Source organism: Polypterus senegalus, chromosome 16 (assembly GCF_016835505.1).
Source record: "Polypterus senegalus isolate Bchr_013 chromosome 16, ASM1683550v1, whole genome shotgun sequence".
NCBI classification, from domain to species: domain Eukaryota; kingdom Metazoa; phylum Chordata; class Cladistia; order Polypteriformes; family Polypteridae; genus Polypterus; species Polypterus senegalus.
Genome location: NC_053169.1, coordinates 8,654,876 through 8,676,012, shown reverse-complemented (window position 1 = coordinate 8,676,012; position 21,137 = coordinate 8,654,876). Strand labels below are relative to the sequence as shown.

The window sequence follows — 21,137 nt, the reverse complement described above, 5'->3', positions numbered from 1 at the left end:
CCAATGCACCTAAAAAAGTCTTCAAATTGTATTTTGTGGGTTTGGGAACTTGATGAATGGGTGGATAGAACGCAGATGTCCACTGTCGTTGGTCCTTTCGTTCTAAAGACTAATTGACGCGTTCCATCAGAACTGCACTTTCACAATTGTGTTAATGTTATTTTTTTTCAGAGCTTTGGGGAAGAAATCGAAGGACTTCAAGAAGAACTTGATGCCATTCAGAACCTGGGAGATGAATTGATGTCAGCTTGTGGAGAACCAGACAAGCCTGTAATTAAGAAGAGCATTGATGAGGTTGGACATTAAAAGATTTCTGTTGCTAATAGAATACTGCATTTACCATCAGCATGACGTAACTTTTTGATGTGTTTTTTTATTTATGTGTGTCATCTGTACGCCACATTTGTGAATGTTAAAGTGTGTCGTTTGCACTATTAAAAACTTGTGCTGTAAGATTTCTTATTTTGAAGTACCTGTTTCAACAGTGAGATTGCAGCACATTATTATTATTATTTAGACATTGATTCTTCATTTGCCTTTATACCTAAACTTATCATGCTGTGTTCACCTTCCACAGCTCAATACAGCCTTTGATAATCTGAACAAGAACTGGAAAGAACGGATGGAAAGGCTGGAGGAGGCCATGCAGTCGGCCGTGCAGTTCCAAGATGGATTGCAGGTACTCGATCAGGGCCGATCGCTCGACATCTACTGGGTTTATCCTTCATCATTTCACTCAAGCCTGACGTGTTTGTGGCCTGTTTTCTGACATACTGTATCATGGTAGCGTCTCAGATAATTCACACTGAACCACGTCGTCTGATGGTTAGAGACGCCACAAAATGAGGTGCACAGGAATGTTGAGAGGGAAAGGATCAGCCAACTCTGAGCAAGACAGGGAAATTTTCAATGTAGAAGGACCCAGGAGAAAAGACTTTGCTGAGATTTGCACCAAGTCCGTTAACCAGAGAGTCAAACCCATCTGTCGTCAAGCCTGATACACGAAGCAACAACCAAAGTTTATCATTTTGAAAAGCTGCACTATATTGCCAAAAGTATTGGGATGCCTGCCTTTACACCCACATGAACTTTAATAACAACAACATTTAATTCTGTCACACATTTTCATATAAATAGTGCAGCTGAAAGTGCTTTACATGATGAAGAAAGAGAAAAAAGACAAAATAAATAAGAATTAAAATAAGGGAACACTAATTGACATAGAATAAAAGTAAGGTCCGATGGCCAGGGAGGACAGAAAAAACAAAAAAAAAAAAACTCCAGATGGTTGGAGAAAAAAATAAAATCTGCAGGGGGTCCGAGGCCACAAGACCACCCAGCCCCCTCTAAGCATTCTACCTAACATAAATGATCAGTCCTCATGGTATTCAGGGTTCTCATGGAAGGAGTTGATGATGACGGTCATGTGGACTTCTGGCCTTTAATCCATCAATGTAGGGACATCACGGTGCTTTGATCAGGTGGTGGTGGCACAGATTGGCAACACAGAAAACCGGAAAAAGAACAGCAGAGAAAGTAGGGGTTAGTACGGATTTTGAATATGAATACCATGAATAATAATGATAATTGAAATATACAGAGCATCAGAATTAAACTAAGATGAAGCACTGAGAAAGCCATGTTAAAGTAATGAGTTTTTAGCAGTTTATTAAAGTGCTCCACCGTATTAGCCTGGCGAATTCCTATTGGCAGGCTATTCCAGATTTGAGGTGCCTAACAGCAGAAGGCCGCCCACCTCACCACTTCTTTTAAATTTAGCTCTTGGAATTCTAAGCAGACACTCATTTGAAGATCTGAGGTTACGATTTGGAGTGTAAGGTGTAAGACATTCCGAAATATAAGATGGAGCGAGATTATTTAAGGCTTTGTAAACCGTTAGCAGGATTTTAAAGTCAATTCTAAATGACACAGGTAACCAGTGTAGTGACGTTCAGACTAGTGTGATGTGCTCGGACTTTCTTTTCCTAGTTAAGATTCTAGCAGCTCCAGCCTGCACTCGTTGCAATCAATTGATGTCTTTTTTGGGTAGTCCTGAGAGGAGAGCATTACAGTAATCTAGTCAACTGAAAACAAAAGCATGAACTAATTTCTCAGCATCTTGCAATGTTGTAAGAGGTCTAACTTTTGCTATATTTCTTAAGTGGAAAAATGCTGTCCTAGTAATCTGATTAATAATAATGACATCCCATTCTTAATACAGTATGTAAGCTTTAATATGGAGTTGGTCGACCCTTTACAGCTCCAACAGCCTCAGCTCTTCTGGGATGGCTTTCTACAAGGTTCAGGAGTGTGTTAATGGGAATTTGTGACCAGGAGAGCATTTGTGAGGTCAGGCCCTGATCTTGGTTGAGAAGGCCTGGCTCGCTCGCGTCTCCAGAGTCTCAAATTCACCCCAAAGGTATTCTTTCGGGTTGTGGTCAGGGCTCTTTGCAGGCCACTCAATTTCCTCCACACCAAACTCTCTCCTCCATTTCTTTATAGACCTTGATTTGTGTATTGGTGCCTGCTCAGTCATGTTGCCATCCCCAAACTGTTCTTACAAACTTGGTAGCCTGAAATTGTTCAAAATGGCTTTGTATGCTGAAGCATTAAAAGTTATTTTCATTGGAACTATGGGGCCGAGCCCAACCCCTGAAAAACAACCCCACGCCATAGTCCCCCCTCCACCAAACTTCACACCTGGCACAATGCAGTCAGGTGAGTCCTGTTCTCCTGGCCAGACTCGTCCATCGTATTGTGTGATTCGTCACTCCAGAGGACACATCTGCACTGCTCTAGAGTCCAGTGGTGTGCGGTGGGCTTTACACCACGGCAGCCGGCGCTTTGCATTGCACTTGGTGATGTCAGGCTTGGCTGCAGCTGCTCAGCCATGGAGACCCCTTCATTTCATGAAGCTCTCTCGCTCTCTCTACACTGCACTGTTCTTGACTTTCTGTAGCTGTTGTCCCCGCTCGGTGATTTGATGTGGCCTACCACAGTTGATCGTGAAATATTTAGTAGTAAGGACATTTCACGAATGGACTTATTGCACAAGTGGCATCCTATCATGGTAGCACGCTTCAGTTCACTGAGCTCCTGAGAGTGACTCATTCTTTCACAAATGTTTGTAGAAGTCAGTAGTCTGCATGACTAGGAGCTCGATGTTACACACCTGAGGCCATGGAAGTGATTGGAACACCTGAATTCAGTGATTTGGAGGGGGGTCCCGAAACTTTTGGCAATATAGTGTAAGTTCTTTGTAATTGTCAAACAAAGATCACTGTAGCTGCAGGAGTATAAGGCGAGTTCAAGCACAGGGGAAACGCGTGCCGAAAGAAATCTCGTTTTAAAATATCTAGTGAAAATTCAAAGCAAACAATCCACACAAGAATAAAGAAAAAAGTTGAAAAAAGTTGTTACACACGTAGAATAAAAGGCAAAAAAAAAGAAAAAATGTATCTTCTCTAAACTTAGCTTTTCTTGTAAAATTGTAGTTGTTTCTATACTTAAAGATTCTTAACTTCTTCTTCTGTACGCTTTAAACGTACGGCGCAGCACATTTAATTAAGTGCTTTGTCTTACATGTTACTTAGCACACAAAACATGCATAGAAGGAACCGTTTAAAACCATGTGCCCTCTACACCTTACACATGGCAAGGCTGATCACTAACTGAGAATAATGTGTAGTCAGAGAAGCTATAAATAGTTAGATTATACCAATTCAATTCAACTGATGCGGGTTATGGGAACCTCCCATAGATTATGCACTAACATTTAGTAAAACATTTTGTATGTTATGTAACTATCAAATGGCTCTTACAATTGGCACACCTACTTCTTCTACATGTCAAAGGAAATAAATGTTTTTTGTTGTTACTCCCTAGAGATCTTTATTCAAATATTAAACGACAGTCAAACATAAATCGAATTAAAGATTAGCTCCGCCCACAACTGACGACACCACATTTTTGTCAAAGCAAAGTCGTATATTTTGGAAAAAAAAAAAAACGCCTCCGTCCGCCTGTATAACGTTCCTGAGGTCGCAATATCAGTCAGCACTCACGTTCTAAGCATCACGTGGCATAAGAGAAATGCTGAGGAAATGGAGGAGAATGTGAACGGACTTAAGCAATAATGAAACCGAATGAGGTGCTATTTTTTTTTTTAATAGCGCACGCTCTGTCTTTCTTATTTAGAAGATGGCAGAAGGAACGACTGGAGAAGGTTTGTTGGAGCAAGTAAAGTAAATCGTAACCTGTGCGGTTTCTCGTTGATCGACGTTTATTCAAGTTTTTTTTTAAAGTAGACAATGCCTTCTGCGATCCGTGCTTTTCTTGATTTTTTTTTTTTATTGTTGTCTTGGGCCTATTAACCGTCTTAATTTTCGACTTTGTTTTGTTTCGTCTGATGCCAATGGATTCCACCTTCAGAATTAATCTTAGTTGTTGTGGAAAAAAACATCAATGGCCTTTTGAAAAGTCCAAGTTGATTACGGACCTTGCATTTCAGTAGGTTGACAGCCCAAAATAGCCCATAGCATGAGGTCATCTCAGGGGGTTGTATTGTGTGTAGAGACATCTGGATGATAATGAGTTGATTGATATGTGCATGCACATTTGCTGACCTGGATTGCGGCCATTTTGCAGATGTTTTGGCCATCAGTACATTTTCCAGGGAGGAACAGGAGCTTCCAAAATGCTTCATCTTACAAGAGTGTTGCAGCTTTCAGACGGGTTAAGTTGGTCTCATTTTGAAAGCCTGGACTTCCCCGGTTTGATGCGTTCCTTGGCCTGTTTTGCGGTTTGATTGCTAGCCTTTAACTTGTCACATATTCTTTTAGTCAAGTCAAGTCCTGACTTGCTGCCAAGCTCCGATTATCCTTATTTTCTTGTGTTTGCCAGATGATGACTTACCAAGAGAAGTAAAAATGGCACTTGGGGCAAAGCTTTGGCTACAGCCAAGTCAACGGGCTGTTTTACAAATCGCCCCTAATAATATGCAAAAATGACAGCTACGCAGTTCTTATTTTACGGTGTCCGGAACTTTCCAATTGATTATGGCTTCTACCTTTGATTTGTTCATTGCCAGACCCTTACGTGTGATTTCATACCTTAAGAAATTGACTCTGTTGTAGTGCTGGAGCCGAGTGCCCCGATGGATGGATTCTCTACCCTTTATATGGCTCTTTGAGGTGCCTCCTGCAACTCATCTTAAGAGCCAAGCGGGTCCATTTTAAGTCTCCAAGGCACTCTGCTAAGTCAGACTATCGGTCTTCTCATCCCACCTCTGACACCAATGTTGCATCAGTGATGATTGATTCTCTGCTCTTTACGTGGCTCTTTGAGGTGGCTCACTATTCTTAAATGGACTGCTTGCCTTTTGCCATACTAGTTAGAAAAGCATGTAACTTTGCAGGCTTACCCTTTATATGTGCCCCTGCCACTGGTGATGTAATGTCAGCTCATACGTGGGTTGATCCTTCCTGACTGATGTGACTTCTCAGTTTCATTACATAGGCCTCCCTCTGAACTCGCTGTCTCCAATAACCATTTCCAACTCCTTGCAATGGCGCACAACTTGTTGAAACAGCAGTGTGGTCTCCTCGCTCGCTTCATTCATGCAGCTGGTGATGAGGACACGTCAGCTGGGATCGTGAGTTCTGTGTTGTCAAATGGCACAGCTGGGATGTCGATTGCAGTGCTGTCATGTGGTGCTGCAAAAGCGTTCAGTGATGCTCAGTTGTAAGCGAGACGGAAAACCTCCTTGTGTGGAGGTGCAGATGTTCCATTCTCTTGGCTGTTTTCCTTAATCGAATTGAAGGCGTGAGCCACGTTCCTAGTCGGGATCTCAGCTTTGAGACTCTCTGTCCGCCGCTGCTTCACAACACCTCTATTATCTGGCTGCTTATTTTTACCACTGGCCCTGCTTCTCACAGTTCAACTGGGGCCTGTGGCAACTCAATCTGCCACACTTTTCCCCAATTCCATGAGTCCAAAGCTCCACCAGTGTCTACACACCCAGGCTAAATGGCATTAGCAGATGGAGAAGTGAGCAGTGGTGGAGCTGCAGAGGTGGTAGTTTCTCAGCTGTCTTCCCTGCTGTAACCTGCACTTTAGATTACGGTTTTGAGCCTCAAGACCCTCCAGCAACGCCAAGCAGGTCACCGAGACACTCCACACTCTGCTGAGTTGGACTGTAAGTCTTCTCATCCCACTTCTGACACCAATGTAGCATTGGCAACAAGCACCACAATGGATAGATTCTCTGCTCTTTTCATAGCTCTTTGAGGTGGCTCTCTATCCTTAAAAGGACTGCTCACTAGTTGGAAAATCCTGTGACTTTGCAGGCTTGCCAAAGATCATAAAGAAGGGGCCCAGTGTGGATGACACATTTAGTAGTGGGCATACGTCCAGTATAATGTTGAAGTGTAGGGTATGAGGAATGCAAAAAAAAAAAAAAGTTAAACAGGGTAAATTAAGAAGCACATTTTGTGAATACACTGAGAAGCTGGAAACCTCAGAGTTGTAGGCCGCACTGGGATGAGCTCTGCTGGTAACCCATACAGAACAACACTCACCAGTACATTTCATTTTCTTTTGTGCTTTATAGGGAATGTTTGACTGGGTGGACATTTTGGAAGGGAAAATTGATTCAATGTCACCGGTTGGTACTGATCTTGAGACCGTCAAGCAACAAATTGTGGAACTTAAGGTATGTCATTTAATATCATCCATTTTTTAATGTGTTGCATTGCACTTTACATCAACCTTTATAAAATACACAGCAATCAGATAGATATGAAAGGCACTAGATAGATAGATAGATAGATCGATAGATAGATATGAAAGGCACTATATAATTGATAGATAGATAGATAGATAGATAGATAGATAGATAGATATAGTGGGTTCAAAAAGTATTCAGACCCCTTCACTTTTTTCACGTTTTTCTATGTTGCAGCCTCAAGCTAAAATTATTTAAATGTAATTTTTCCCTAAATCTATATCTCATACACCAAAATAACAAAACATAAACAGTATTGTAGAAACTTTTGCAAATGTATTAAAAATAAAAGAGTGTAATAACACATCAACACAAGTATCCCAACCCCTGTACTCAGCACTCTATTGAAGCAGCGATTTCATCCTGGCGTCTTCTTGGGTCTATGGTGAGAAGCTTCACACACCTGCATGTGGGGGTTTTCTGCCATTCTTCTCAGCAGATCCTCTGATAGGTTGGATGAAGACCACCAATGGGCGGCTATTTTCCATTAACTTCGGAGATGTTTGATTGGATTCAAGTCCTTCCTCTGGCTGAATCACTCATGGACATTCCCAAAGTTATCCCTAAGCCACTCCTGTGTTGTCTTTGCTTTGTGCTTGGGGTCGTTGTCCTGTTGGAAGCTGAATGTTTGGCACAGTCTGAGGTCATTCATGCTCTAAGCAGGTTATAATTAAAGATATTTCTGTACTTTGTTCCATTTAGCTTTCCCTCGACCCTCAGTAGTATCTCAGTTCCTGATTTGACCACCACCATGTTTCAGTGTTGAAGTGGTGCAGGTGATGAACAGTGTCTGTTTTCTCTACAAGTGAGGCTTAGAGTTGACCAGTCTGAGGTTCAGAGCACTCAGGAGCAGATTTTCATTGAGGATATCTTTGCACTTTTCCCCATTCTGCATTTCCTCTACCCTATCTTGGAAGTCCCTGCAACTGATGAAAAACTCCACAGCATGACGCTGCCTTCACCAAGCTTTACTGTTGGATGGTGTTGCACAGGTGCTAAGTGGTGCCCTGTTTCTCCCAGAGATGACACTTAGAATTGTGACCAGAATTTCAATCTTGGTTTTACCAGACCAGATATCCTTGTTTCTCACAGTCCGAGGGTCCTTTAGGTGGCTTTTTTTAAACTCCAAGAAGACTTTCTTAGGCCGCAATGCCCAGATTAGGACATAAGAACATAAGAAATTTGACAGATGAGAAGAGACCATTCAGTCCATCAGGCTTGTTTGTTTAGCCCAGCTGTCCCAGTTCAGTGGAGAGTTGCGGTGATGGTTGACCTTCTAGAAATTTCTCCCAAATCCACGCTGGTTCTGTGGAGCTCAAACTAAGCGGTTGTCAGGTTTTTGGTCACTTGTCTTACTGAGGCCCTTCTTCTTTAGTAAGCGTTGAGGTTGTTCCAAACTTCTTTCATTTAATAATTATGGAGGCTACTGTCCTCTTGGGAACTTCCAATGATGCAGGAATGTTTTTTGTAGCCTTCCCCAGATCTGTGCGTCCACACAATCACACCGCTAAGCTCTGCAGGGAACTCCTTGGGCCTCATGGCTTGTTTTTTTCTCACCTGTGGGACCTTCTATAGACAGATGTGTGTGTGCCTTTCCTACTCAGTCCAATGGAGATGGACTCCAAGTGAGGTGTAGGAACATCTCAATGAAGATCAACATAATGCGATGTACCTGAGCCAGATGTCAAGTGTCATAGCAAAGGGCCTGAATACTTGAGTCAATGTGATAGTTCGGTTTTTTATCTCCATCTATATAAAATCCAACATCTGTCTGTCTGTCTCAATGTCTGTCCGCTTTCCACGAGAGTACTACTTAACGGATTTTATATTGTGTTTTTTTTCTAGAATTTGCTTGCTTCTCTCAAATGGGGGTGTGACGTCAGGAGTGGGGGGCCGAACAGAGCCCTCGGACAACTAGTCTTTAATAAATTTGCAAATATTCCTATCATGCAGCTTTCGCTTTCTCATTCTGAGATACTGCCCATTGTTTGATGAAAGAAGAAATGAATTGAAATGATTTCAGCACAAGGCTGCAACACAACAAAATGTGAAAAAAAAAGTGATGGGGGTCCGAAGTGCTGTGTATTGATAGAGTCAAGTTTATGCTCACAAATACCATGAATCTTGCATATCTATTCACAGTTGACAAAATACAATAAAAATACATGTAAATAAAAAGTATACATATCATCAGTGACAGTTGAAGCCCATATGGAACCCTCATTGTCTGGGGTACGCCCCCTTTGGGTGACGGTGCCCTAGACGGCCACCTATGTCACCTAATGGTTTGACCAGCCTTGCTTGTCATACAACATGCAGTATACATGTTCAATAGTTGAGATCTTATGAGGATTACGAGGGTGACCTTCCTTGGCATTAATTGTAATTTTTGTCCAATAGGAATTTAAGGCAGAAGCCTACCAGCTCCAGATAGAAATGGAGAAGCTCAATCATCAGGCAGAGCTCTTGCTGAAAAAGGTTGTGGAGGAGGATGACAAACACGCCATCCAGGACCCTTTTACTGAGCTCAAGCTGCTATGGGACAACCTGGATGAAAAAATCGTCAATCGACAGGTAAGCTTCAGCGGTCTTGGTGCCATCCGCACACCTTCAGCCCATAAAAAGTGGATCAGCGTTCACAGCTCTCTGCTCTTCTTTGGTGTAAAGTGAGAGCAGATTGGCCAATTTGTTTGCTCCCGGAATACAAGAAGAGAAACTGAGTGATGAAGGTGGAAAGGTTACTGCTGGGACCACAGACCCACCGTGTGTCCGCTCGTGCATGGGAAACAGCTGTACCACCACCTCAGACAAAATCGTCACAAAATGATTTGTCTTCTCCTTAAATTTGTGAATTTGCCGTACTGTATATTGCATTTCGACTTATTTAGTGATATCATAATGTGCATCAGTGTCCATAGCGTTGTGTCTTTTCCTCTTATTTTTCTCACAGCACAAACTGGAGGATGCTCTGCTCGCCCTGGGACAGTTTCAGCATGCTCTGGACGAACTGCTGACATGGATGACGCACACCGAGGAGCTGCTGAATGAACAGAAGAAAACAACGGGCGACCCGAAGGCCATCGAAATCGAACTTGCAAAACATCACGTATGTCTTGGGCCTCATTTTTCTAGAAACTGTTATGGAAGTCTTCATTTGTATTTGATGTAAGTGAAAGACAAACATTTTAGCTCTTTGGAATGGGAACCTCAGCAGCGTAGGAGAAGTCTTCTGAACCGGCTTGTCCATAAACAACAACGTTTATTTCTATCGCACGTTTTCATACAAATGATGGAGCTCAAAGTGCTTTACAGGATGAAGAAAGAGAAAAAAGACAAAATAAATAAGAAAATAGAATTAGGGAAGACTAATTAACAAAGAATAAAAGTAAGGTCCGATGGCCAGGGAGGACAGAAAAAACAAACAAAAAAACTCCAGACGGCTGGAGAAAAAAAAAAATCTGCAGGGGTTCTAAGGCCACAAGACCACCTGGCCAGCCCCCACTAGAAATTCTACCTAACATAAATGATCTCAATCAGTCCTCATGGTTTTCAGGCGTCACATGGAAGAATTAGACGATAATAGTCATGTGGACATCTGGCGTTCAATCCATCAATGTAGGGACAGCATGATGCCCTGATCAGGTGGTGGTGGCACGGATGGGCAAAACAAAAAACCGAAAAAACAACAGCAGAGAAAGTAGGGGTAAGTATGGATTGTGGAGCCATGATGAAAACGATAAATAAATTCATATACAGAATATCAGGGAAACACTAAAATGAAGCTCTGAGAAAGCCATGTTACAGTAATGCATCTTTAGCAGTTTTTTAAAGGCTCCACTGTATCAGCCTGGTAAGTTTCTATCGATCAGCTATTCCAGATTTTAGATGCCTAACATCAGAAGGCTGACTCACCACTTCTTTGAAGTTTAGCTCTTGGAATTCTAAGCAGACCTTCATTTGAAGATCTGAGATTATGATTTGGAGTGTAAGGTGACAGTGACGGGCATTCTGAAATATAAGATGGAGCGAGATTATTGAAGGCTTTGCCAGTCGTAAGCATTATTTTAAAGTCAATTCTAAATGGCACAGGTAACCAATGTAGTGACGCTAAGACTAGTGTGGTGTGCTCAGATTTTCTTTTCCTAGTTAAGATTCTAGCAGCTCCATTCTGCACTCGTTGCAGTCAATTGATGTCTTTTTTGGGTGGTCCTGAAAGGAGTGCGTTACAGTAATCTCGTCGACTGAAAACACTCGTTTTTCAGCATCTTGCAAAGTTATAAGAGGTCTAACTTTTGCTATATTTCTTAAGTGAAAAAGTACTGTCCTAGTAATCTGATTAACATGTGATTTAAAATTCAGGTCAGGGTCAATAATGACCCCTAAATTCTTTACCTCCGTCTTGACTTTTAAGCCTAATGGATCAAGTTTATTTCTAATACCCTTATTATATCCATTTTTGCCAATCACTAAGATTTCTATATTCTCCTTATTTAGTTTGAAAACGTTACTACTCATCCACTCAGAAACACCAGTAAGACATTGGCGGTCAGTGAACCAAGAGAGTCGGGGTCATCAGGTGCTATTGATAAATACAGTTGTATGTCATCAGCAGAGCTGTGGTAGCTCACGCTATGCCTTGAGATAATAAAATTAATTCCATGTTGATATTCCTAATGCTATTCATATGGTAAAGCTCCACTTATAACTATGGCGTTTAGAGATGACATTTTCAAGATGATATTTTTTTTTTTTTTGTAAATTATGAGAACATGTAATAGTACGGCAGTTTAAGGTTGGCCTTCTGTTGTTGTTGCAGCAGGAATTGTACCCGTCCACCATCGAGGTTGAGACTCTCAGAAAGATGAGCTGAGCCATTCCCACTCTTAGTCCTCTCACAGCTTTGTCTCAGTTTCTGCTCGATTTCACTCTAGCTTTGCATGAGTGGCCCTTTCATATAAAACAGGATATCTCTATGTAGCGTTGAGCGAAACAAAGCTGGCGAAGTTGAATTTTTTAAGGAAACCCGGTAATTTGCCCCACTAAAACAATTGAGAAGTAAATTGAATTTTTCTTGCAGTAGAAATTGTGTCGTTCATACAAGATGTAAGGCATTTGACTCATCCATGTCTGGAAGTGTTTTCACGTGTTAATTCTTTGTGTGTCATTTATTATTTAACTAAAGATCTCTAGCGAAAGCTACTTCTTTGAACAGTGCTGGGCGAAACGATTCTTCTGAAATTGCATTTTAAATGAAATTCAGTGATTTGCTGACACATGACCCCCTCGTCTGTCAGGATAATTGCCATGTCAAGCATACAACAGTGTGATATTGCTCTTCAATTTCAGATGTTCCATCTAAGGCCTTATCAACAACTTCTTGTATGGCTCAAAAACAACACAAAGGATGGCTCAATGGGCCTTGTTTTTTGACAACGCCCCCAGCCTTGACTCTCTAAGAAGACAAGAACACCCAAAAAAAAAACTTATTAGGGGAAAATAATGCAAGCTCTTTTACGTAATTACGCATTGGGAATATTTAATTTTTAATAAATGAATCTACTCTTTCTGTAATCTTTATACAAGCACCAAACCCCATTTAACGTTTTTCCAACTTCTTTCTACCTCAGTTTAATTGTACATGTTGTCCTGTATACCACAGGTCCTCCAAAACGATGTGCTGGCACACAAAACCACCGTGGAAGCGGTCAACATCGCAGGAAACGATCTCATTGAGTCGAGCGCCGGGGAAGAAGCCAGCAACCTGCAGAATAAGCTTGAAAGTTTAAAGCAGAGGTGGGAGAAGATTCTGGAAAAAACAGAGCAGCGGAGACAGCAACTGGACAGCGCCCTACTGCAGGTATATCTGGGACAAGAAGTGGGGGACGTGACGAGGTTCATCCTGCACACTGTTCAGGGGTCCACTCCATAGAAGCCTTCGACATTGATGTCTGTTTTAATGATTCTGAATGGTGAAACGGTTTTGTGTGAGGCAGATGATGATATGGCGAGCTCCTGGTGTGATCTTTTGCAAAGTTTATTTTACTTACACTACCAGTCAGAAGTTTCAAAACACCTCATTGTTTCCAGATTTTCTTCAGATGTAATTAGTTGAAATGCAATGTGTGATAGAAACACAGACCAGACATGGTAAAAAGGTTTGGAGCAGCCACCCATATAATATCCCTGGCTGCAAGAGGATTTTTGAAAAGAACAGAGTTGTTCACAGGACTGAGTCCAAAACAGAACTGATTCGTTGGTGGTAAGATGGCGGCTTTAAAGTCCCGTATAGGAAGTGTCATCATGAAAAGGGGCCGGGACCGGAAGTGACATCATCAAATGGGCCCGGAAGTGGCGTCATCAAAGGCTCCGGAAGCGGAGGTGGTGTCGTTTAGGGGTCGGAAGTGATGTCTTCAGAGGCGCCAAAACCTGGCAGGATTTCTCGGGAAAGGTCTGCAGGGAACTGAGAAGGACAGTCAGTGCACCCCACCACTCCCTGGTTGGATGTGGTATTTCCATTACTTAAGCCCTTTAGCTGCCTCCTACTCACACGTGTGTGACAAATGAATGACCTAAAATGGAAAAAAGGTAAGAAATAAATTGCCAGAGGTTTAAATTTAAAGTTTAGGTTAGCAAAAATTGAAAACATAATGAAATATTAGAATATTACAAATGGGCCTTCATCAAGGAGGAATTAACAGGTTACAACCTAAAGATGTTCTGCAGCAGTTCGAGTAAATGAAGCTTTGCAAGTTGAAGCAAACAATTTGCACAGGTGTCCCAACTTCTGTTGATTACTTAAAAATCCTCTGTGTATCTCAAAACAGAGTTGGCCCAGACTGTGTTACTACACCCCTTAAATTACAACTTGGACAATATTCTAGTGATAATGTCAAGAAAACAGCAATTAACAAACAAAATGAGACAGAGCATTACTACCCCTTAGACTTGTAGGCCTTTCGTATCGAGAAAAATTGCTAAAGAAAGTCCAGTGGTGTCCTACACAATCCAAAGGCAGTTGGAAACTGGAAGAAACTCTGATAGGACGAGATCTGGCAGACCAAAAGTCACCAGCCAATCAGAAGATGAGTTTCTGAGGGTCACCAGCTTGTTTGATCACAGGCTCCTCACAGCACAACAGCCTCAAGCGTAGCTTAATGGTGATCGATAAAAGAAAATCTCAGTTTCTACTGTCAAGAGGAGACTTTGTGCTGCAGGTTTGACAGGGCGAGTGGCAGGACGTAAGGAAGATAAGGCCTTGAAATGTCAGCTGTGCACTACAGTAGACTGGAAGAAAGTCTTATGGCCTGATAAATCCAAATTTTAAAATATTTGGTTCATCACGCTGGCCGAGTTAGTGACAGGATGGTTATTCAGTGTGTGACACCAACTGTCAAACATGAAGGAATACGTGATGGTCTGAGGTCCTTTTGCTGGAGGCAGAGTTGGTGACTTGCATGGAGTGACTGGCATTCTGAATCACAAAGGTTACCACAGCATTTGGCAGCACCATGCCATACCTTCAGATCTGCGCCTAGTAGGCCATTTTGTAGGTGGGGGTTCATCTTACAGCAAGACAATGAGCCAAAACACACCTTGAGGCCATGTGAGGACTACGTTAAAAGAAAAGAACAAGAAGGTACACCTCAAAACATGGAATGGCCAGCACAGTCTCCAGACTTAAACCCCATTGAGTTAGTTTGGGATGAACTGAACAGAAGAGTAAAAGGAAAGCAAACCTACAAGTGCAACACATTTATGGGAACGTCTGCAGTAGTGTTGGGAAGAACTTCCTGATCGATATTTGACTTCCCTTATAGAAAGAAGGCCATGTCTGTGATTGGCTGTTATATCAGAAAAAAGTGCGGGATACTTTGATGAATCCAAAATTTGAATAATGAATCCTTGACTTTTTTTTTTTAATTTTCCATTGTTTATTTGTTCTATGCCTTGATTTCATTAAACTTTTTATTTGTTAATTGCCATTTTCTTGACACTATCACTGGAATGTTGTCCAAGTTGTACTTCAGGGGGTGTAGTAACACAGTCTGGGTCAACTCTCCTTTAAGTAAGTAATCAGCAGGGGTTGGGACACTTGTGTAAATTGTTTGCTTCAACTTGCAAAGCTTCATTTGCTGGAATTGCTGCAGAATCTGTACGTTGTAACCTCTTAGTTGTTCCCTGAAGAAGGCCCATTATTTGTAATATTCTTATATTTCATTATTTTTTTCGGTTTTTGCTAGCCTAAACTTTAGATTTAAACCTCTGGCAGTTTATTGCTTACCTTTTCGTCCTTTTTAGGTCATTCAATGCATTTCAACTGATTAAAACAGAAACAAACGGAGGTGTTGTAAAACTTTGGACTGGTGGCACTTAAAGTGCATTTCGATTTCTTTGCATCCTTGCAGATTTTCTTTCCACATTCCATTGCATGGGCTCTTCCTAAGCAGTCGCCTCAATGCCATCCCAATCTCAGATTTTTATTTTGTTGAATTATTCTCACAATCGGCTCTTTTTCTGTGTATACACTTCAGGCTCAAGGTTTCCATGGCGAAATTGAAGATATGCAGCACTGGCTGAAGGAGACCGAGCGTCAGCTGCTGGCATCAAAGGGAGTTGGAGGTTTACCAGAAACAGCCAGAGAGCAGCTTAATGTCCATCTGGTATGTGTTTCACGATAACAAAAGGTTTTCTTACAGATGGTAGACTTGTAAAGACCGCAGATACGTCTATTCAGATCCCGAGAAGTGTGAAAAGAAAATGACATTGTGAAATTGCTCCCTATTGAACTTGGAGCCGGCGGCATTAAAGGCATACTGACAGTTTCGAATGGATTAGTGCAAGTCAGGGAGGATGAAGGCAGCTGCGTGTCTGGAGGCGTCCTCAGTTCCCCGAAAGTAACATGCATGTGATTCATATGTCTGCTCCTTGAATGGACTCTTCACATAGTAATCTCAATTAATAAAACCACTTTGTTCCTTAAAAAACAAAAAGAGATATACATTCTGAAATCCAAGTATATGGTGTGGCGGACAGCCAGCGCCCTTGCCTGGCCGGAACCCCTTCTTAATGGAAGGACTTGGGGGGAAAGTGTGCTCAGGGCATTATCCCCAAAAACCCCCACGTCAGTTGGTGGTTGGCAGTCCCCCTGGGTTGCCATAGCACCCTAAATTCCAACAGGGCACCCTGGGACTTGGAATTTAGTGTCTCAGCTCTGTTGGAGGGGGTGTTGCAGGGACTGCAGAGCCCAGCTTCATTGGACTCCCACCTTACCCGGAAGTGCTGCCGGACCAAGCCTAAGGGACACGGGAAGTACTCCATGGGATTACATAAAAGGAGCCACTGCTCTGGTAGCCAGAGTCGGGAGAGAGAAGATGAAGCTTGCTGGGAGGAGCGGAGGCAGAGAGAAAGAGAACAGAAGAAGAGGAGACAAAGACAGAGTGTTGCTGTGCTTTGTGCTTATTGTTGTGCTGACGCTTCAGGGAAGTCAGTCAGTCATTATCCAACCCACTACATCCTAACACAAGGTCATGGGGGTCTGCTGGAGCCAATTGCAGCCAACACAGGTCGTAAGGCAGGAACAAATCCCCGGGCAGGGCGCACACACACAATTTAGGATCACCAGTTCACCTAACCTGCATGTCTTTGGACTGTGGGAGGAAACCCACACAGACACTGGGAGAACATGCAAACTCCACGCAGGGAAGAACCGGGAAGCAAACCTGGGTCTCCTTACTGCGAGGCAGCAGCGCTACCCACTGTGCCACCGTGCCACCCTTCAGGTGAATAAAAAGCTTTGCTGTGTGCTGGACTTGTGGCTGTGTCTACTGGTGTCAGGTTTGGGGAGTTGGAGCGCCCCCTGGTGGCCACAGTGTGTAGGTGTTTACCCTGTAATGGACTGGTGGTGCCTTGTCTAGGGATTGTTCCCTGCCTTGTGCCCTATGCTGGCTGGGGTAGGCTCCAGTACCCCAAATCCCTATTCAGGACATAGCAGGTTACACAATGACTTATAGCAACAGTCTGAAGTTCAAAAAGATTTGTCCACTCCAGCCCACTTACGTTTACAAAATGACATTTTGTCCTCTATTGCTTAATAATGAATCAGTGGACCCGCAGATTTCTCTTGTGTCTTGTCATATCTTGCAGTTGTATGTGTGCTGTGTCCGGGTTAATCAAGTGAGACTTCGTGAGTGGGAAACTCTCAGAGTGAACTTTATGTCACCTGGTAGAAGCCCTAAGTTGGTGAGGAAAGAGTTGTGTAGCTGCTGGCGAGTAAGGCAGGATCAAGCATGGGTGCCAAAAGAAATCTCTCTGTCCGAAAGATTTAGTGAAAATTCAAGGCAAACAGTCCACACAAGAATAAAGAAAAAAAGTTGTTACACACGTAGAATAAAAGGCCAAAAAATTGGGAAAAAAGCTTCGCTTTTCTTGTTAAACTTCAGGTGTTTCTATACTTAAAGATGCTTTACTTCACCTTCAGTACGCTGTAAACATACGGTGTTGCACGTAGCTTTAAACACTAGCGGGCACGCTAAAGCGTGTGCCCTCCATGCCATACACACGACAAGGCAGGTCACTAACTGAGACTAATCTGTAGTCAGAGGGACAAGAAACAGTTAGGATATACCAATTCAGTTCGACTAGGCACTAATATATAGGCAAACATTTAATAGAACTTAAATAACTAGCAGTGGCTCTTACAAGTTCAATGAAGTGACCTGTGGCCTTAGTTTTATTTGCCAGAATATCCCTCTTTATGCATCTTTGTGTTGTCTTCATGATATTCACTGATTGACCCCCCCCCGGCTTATCTCCTTAGGAACTCTGCGGGGTGTTTGAGTTGAAGGAAGAGCTTTACAAAAAGCTGATGGCGAAAGGGGAGCAACTGATCGCGATATGCCCGGAGAGCCACGACAGCAACACCCAACAAGACCTGCTGAACCTGCGGGAGAAATGGGAATCCGTACAAGCGAAAATGACGGAAAGAAAGGTAAGACGGCTGTCGTTGTGGTCCGCACCTTCACAGTCAGTCAGTCTGGGAATTGTCACTTAAGGCCTCTTTAACCCTTTCAGCCCTGGAAATTCTGGTTTTATGGGAAAAAACATTTTGTGAGATATTCTGCCTTTGGAGTGTCTAGGAAGCTCAAAAATGAAAAAAAAAAAACAAAGAAGTGATCACTATTATTATACAATTCTTCAGTCTTCTTTGAGGAAATAAAACTGAAAGTGGTGTGCACAGTCCAGAAGCGTCCATTTTCATGTCCGTGTCTCACGGACAGTATGCCAGTCTCTCCAGTCTGTGCTAACAGTAGCATGCCCGCTTTCAACAGCTGCAAACACACCTGTGCTTTACAAAAACGGCTGCATATATGTGTACTAGTTATAGGATGTCAGGGCCGAAAGGGTTAAGGGCCTGATTCTGCACCGATGCTGAATCCAGGGTTGTCCTGGAGAGGAAACACTGCAATCGCTCAATGTTATTAAGATTTATTTTTTTAATTTAATTCTGTTTGTATAGTAAGTTTAGGTTCAACATTCATGATGGCACTAATGGTGGGCACACTAAAGGGTGGTGTGCTTCAGTACCAAAAGGAAAGTATGAAAGATACGAGTGACATGTCCTTACTCTTTTGACAGTCTTTAGTAAACGGTCATAAGTGGCCTCTGTTTCCACACGTCCAACACCACAAGCAGTTCTGGAAAAAAAAAGGAAATCTCTCTATTATAAAAAAAATAAATCTTGTGACGATATGAGACTTTGTTCCTGCGACGAGACGTGATCTTTGGAAGAGAGACAGAGAGTCACTTTCACGTCCCGCGAGATGGTCAAGTCACATCATACTTACAACCTTTGGAAGAAAATCCCGTGATACACATGCAGAGCAGGTTAGAGATAACGGAAATAGGAAAATTCAAAAAGTTCACAGAAATGAGAGTAAAGATCGCATTACCGCAAACAAACGTAAAATATTACTTAGTGAAATAATGGAACAGCGAAAAGAGATCAAATAGTGTTTGAGGATGTCTGGGGGAGAAGAGAGACAAGGCAGTGAGACAAGAGGACAGCTGCTGTGCAGGTTTTTAAATGTTTGAAGTGCCATGCGAGATGCAGATGACATGGCATGGCAGCAGCTGATCGAGCAAAGAGGAGGTAAAAAAAAAAACTGTATTTATTTCCCATGGTATCACCGTTTAAGAGGGGGTCTTGGAGGAGTGATCGCGTCTCCTTGAGGTGCATTCAGCCCCCCTCTTCACAACACGAGTGGCAGAGACGTTAATGGGTTAAGAGGGGTTAAGGGGTTGGTGAGCAAAGTCCCCTAGTAAATACATAAAATAAAGTGAATGTGCCAGAGACCTGCAGTTCTGGAAGGCCCTAATCTTGTGTTGTGAGCCTTCCAGGAAGCCGTCTTCTGTAACACGAAACAGAATTCCTAGCCCATGTGTCTTTGTTTCATTTTTTTTTAGGTGAAACTCGAGGAGGCCCTGACCTTGGCCACAGAATTCCACAACTCCTTGCAGGACTTCATCAACTGGCTGACTCAGGCGGAACAAACTCTTACCATGGCCACGTCACCGAGTCTCATCATGGATACCATCCTCTTTCAGATCGATGAGCACAAGGTTGACTTTTATTTTTATTTTTTATAGCCTTCTGTACTAATCTGTTAGCTGTCTGTCAGACACATTGCATATGTAGTGTAAACTCTCATAGAGTATAATAGTGTTTAAGACCCCCCCCCAACAGGCCGCTCCGGTGACTTAGCTCCTTAACAGAGAGTTGATCCTTCTTTTAACCATTGTGGCCTGTAGGAGGTGCTGCAGCTCCCTAAACGCAAGGCACAAGTCCAGCACATCACACAGGTTTTATTGTTTCATGGGGAACTCTTCCTTAAGCGTTTCCCACAATTCAGCCACAGTTACAGAGCACAAATCAGCGCTCAGTCCTTTGTCTTTTTTTCTTCTCTCTTCCTTCTGTCTCTCTCTCTGCCTCTGTCCTCCTCTACTCCTCCTACAGTAAGCTTTGTCACCTTCCTTCCAACTCTGGCTCCTCTAATGCAGGCTGCACCCGGGGGTCACAATGCTAATGGGTCAACGGAAGCACTTCCAGGTGAGATGGGAGTCTGATAATGTAAGGCTCCGCAATCCCCATAGCAGCTCCTGGACGCACCCACAGAGCCCAACAGGGTTGACTCACAGAATTCCATGTCCCATGGTGCCCTGTGGGAATCTGAGGCCCTGCTTCAACCCAGGGGGGCTGCCACCCTGTACATGCTGTCTCCCCCGTCCTTCCACTTCACAGACATCCCAGCTGGGTAAGGACTTTGGCCGTCTGCCACACCATGCAGTGTGTGCGGACACCGGGTCATGTAATGCAGCGTGGTATTTCCCAATCTCGATGTTGGCACACAGAGACTCAATCGTTTCATCGAGAGTGTGCATCGGGTTCCCCCTTTGGTCACTTTCTCATATGAAGATTTAATTATTTCATCGAGATGGGGGGGTTTGATTGGTGAAAAGTCCCCTTTGCCAACACGGGCAACCCAGAATGCCCTGATGGTAGATTTGCCCCCCGTTAATAAACATGATTATTGCTTTCTCAAAAGGCTGCATTGCTTCTACATTTTTATTTCCACAAACTCAGTGAGATACCTGAAACATATTTGAGGTTTGGGTCCCATGGGTCGAGCGTCAGTCGCCACCACTGTGTGTCCCTAAAAGCAAGGGACTTTGGCTTTCTGTATTTATGGAGGCGACTCACAGCGCAAATGCAGCCGATTCAGAAAGTCTCCAGACCTCCTTCACGTTCTGCCACTTTATTGTGATGTCAATTTCACCTTAAATGGAGAAATTTGCCGTTATTGCCCATCAGTCTACACTCTATAACCCATCATGGCAAAGTGAAAACATGTCTTCCGAAAGATTTGTGAATTTATTACAAACCAAAAGCTGAAATCTCTCATTCCTAGAGGTTTTCAGACCCCTTGGTACGGCCCTCCAGATTGTGCTCAGGTGCCTCCTGTTTGCTTTCGTTCTCCTTCAGATGTTTCTAGAACTTAATTGGTGCCCTCCTGTGGCAAACTGAATTAATTGGACATCGTTGAGAAAGGGCGCACAAGTACCTGTGTATAGAAGGTCCTACAAGTCACACTGCACGTCAGGACAGAAACTGAAATACGAACTCCAAGGAACTCTCAGTTAGACCTCCGTGATCAAATGGTGGTCAGGCACAGTTCAGGGCAAGGGGATCAAGCCATTTGTAAAGCTTTGAGTTTGTCTCAAGGATTCCAAAAATGGAAGAAGTTTGGAACCGCGAGAACTTTTCCTAGAGTTAACCATCAGGTCAAACTGAGAAAGC

The 21,137-nt window shown here is 42.9% G+C and overlaps 1 protein-coding gene across 13 annotated transcripts in view; it reads left to right on the top strand.

Annotated features, from left to right (window-relative positions):
• Positions 1–21,137, top strand: part of dst (dystonin) — a 413,393-nt gene that overhangs the window by 383,081 nt on the left and 9,175 nt on the right. For all 13 annotated transcript variants that reach the window (XM_039739122.1, XM_039739120.1, XM_039739118.1 and 10 more), the window contains 9 exons: positions 172–294; positions 578–679; positions 6,611–6,712; positions 9,185–9,358; positions 9,735–9,890; positions 12,444–12,641; positions 15,316–15,444; positions 17,601–17,771; positions 19,247–19,402. In XM_039739122.1, coding sequence (XP_039595056.1) covers positions 172–294; positions 578–679; positions 6,611–6,712; positions 9,185–9,358; positions 9,735–9,890; positions 12,444–12,641; positions 15,316–15,444; positions 17,601–17,771; positions 19,247–19,402 — 1,311 coding nt within the window. The remainder of the gene's footprint in view (positions 1–171; positions 295–577; positions 680–6,610; positions 6,713–9,184; positions 9,359–9,734; positions 9,891–12,443; positions 12,642–15,315; positions 15,445–17,600; positions 17,772–19,246; positions 19,403–21,137) is intronic.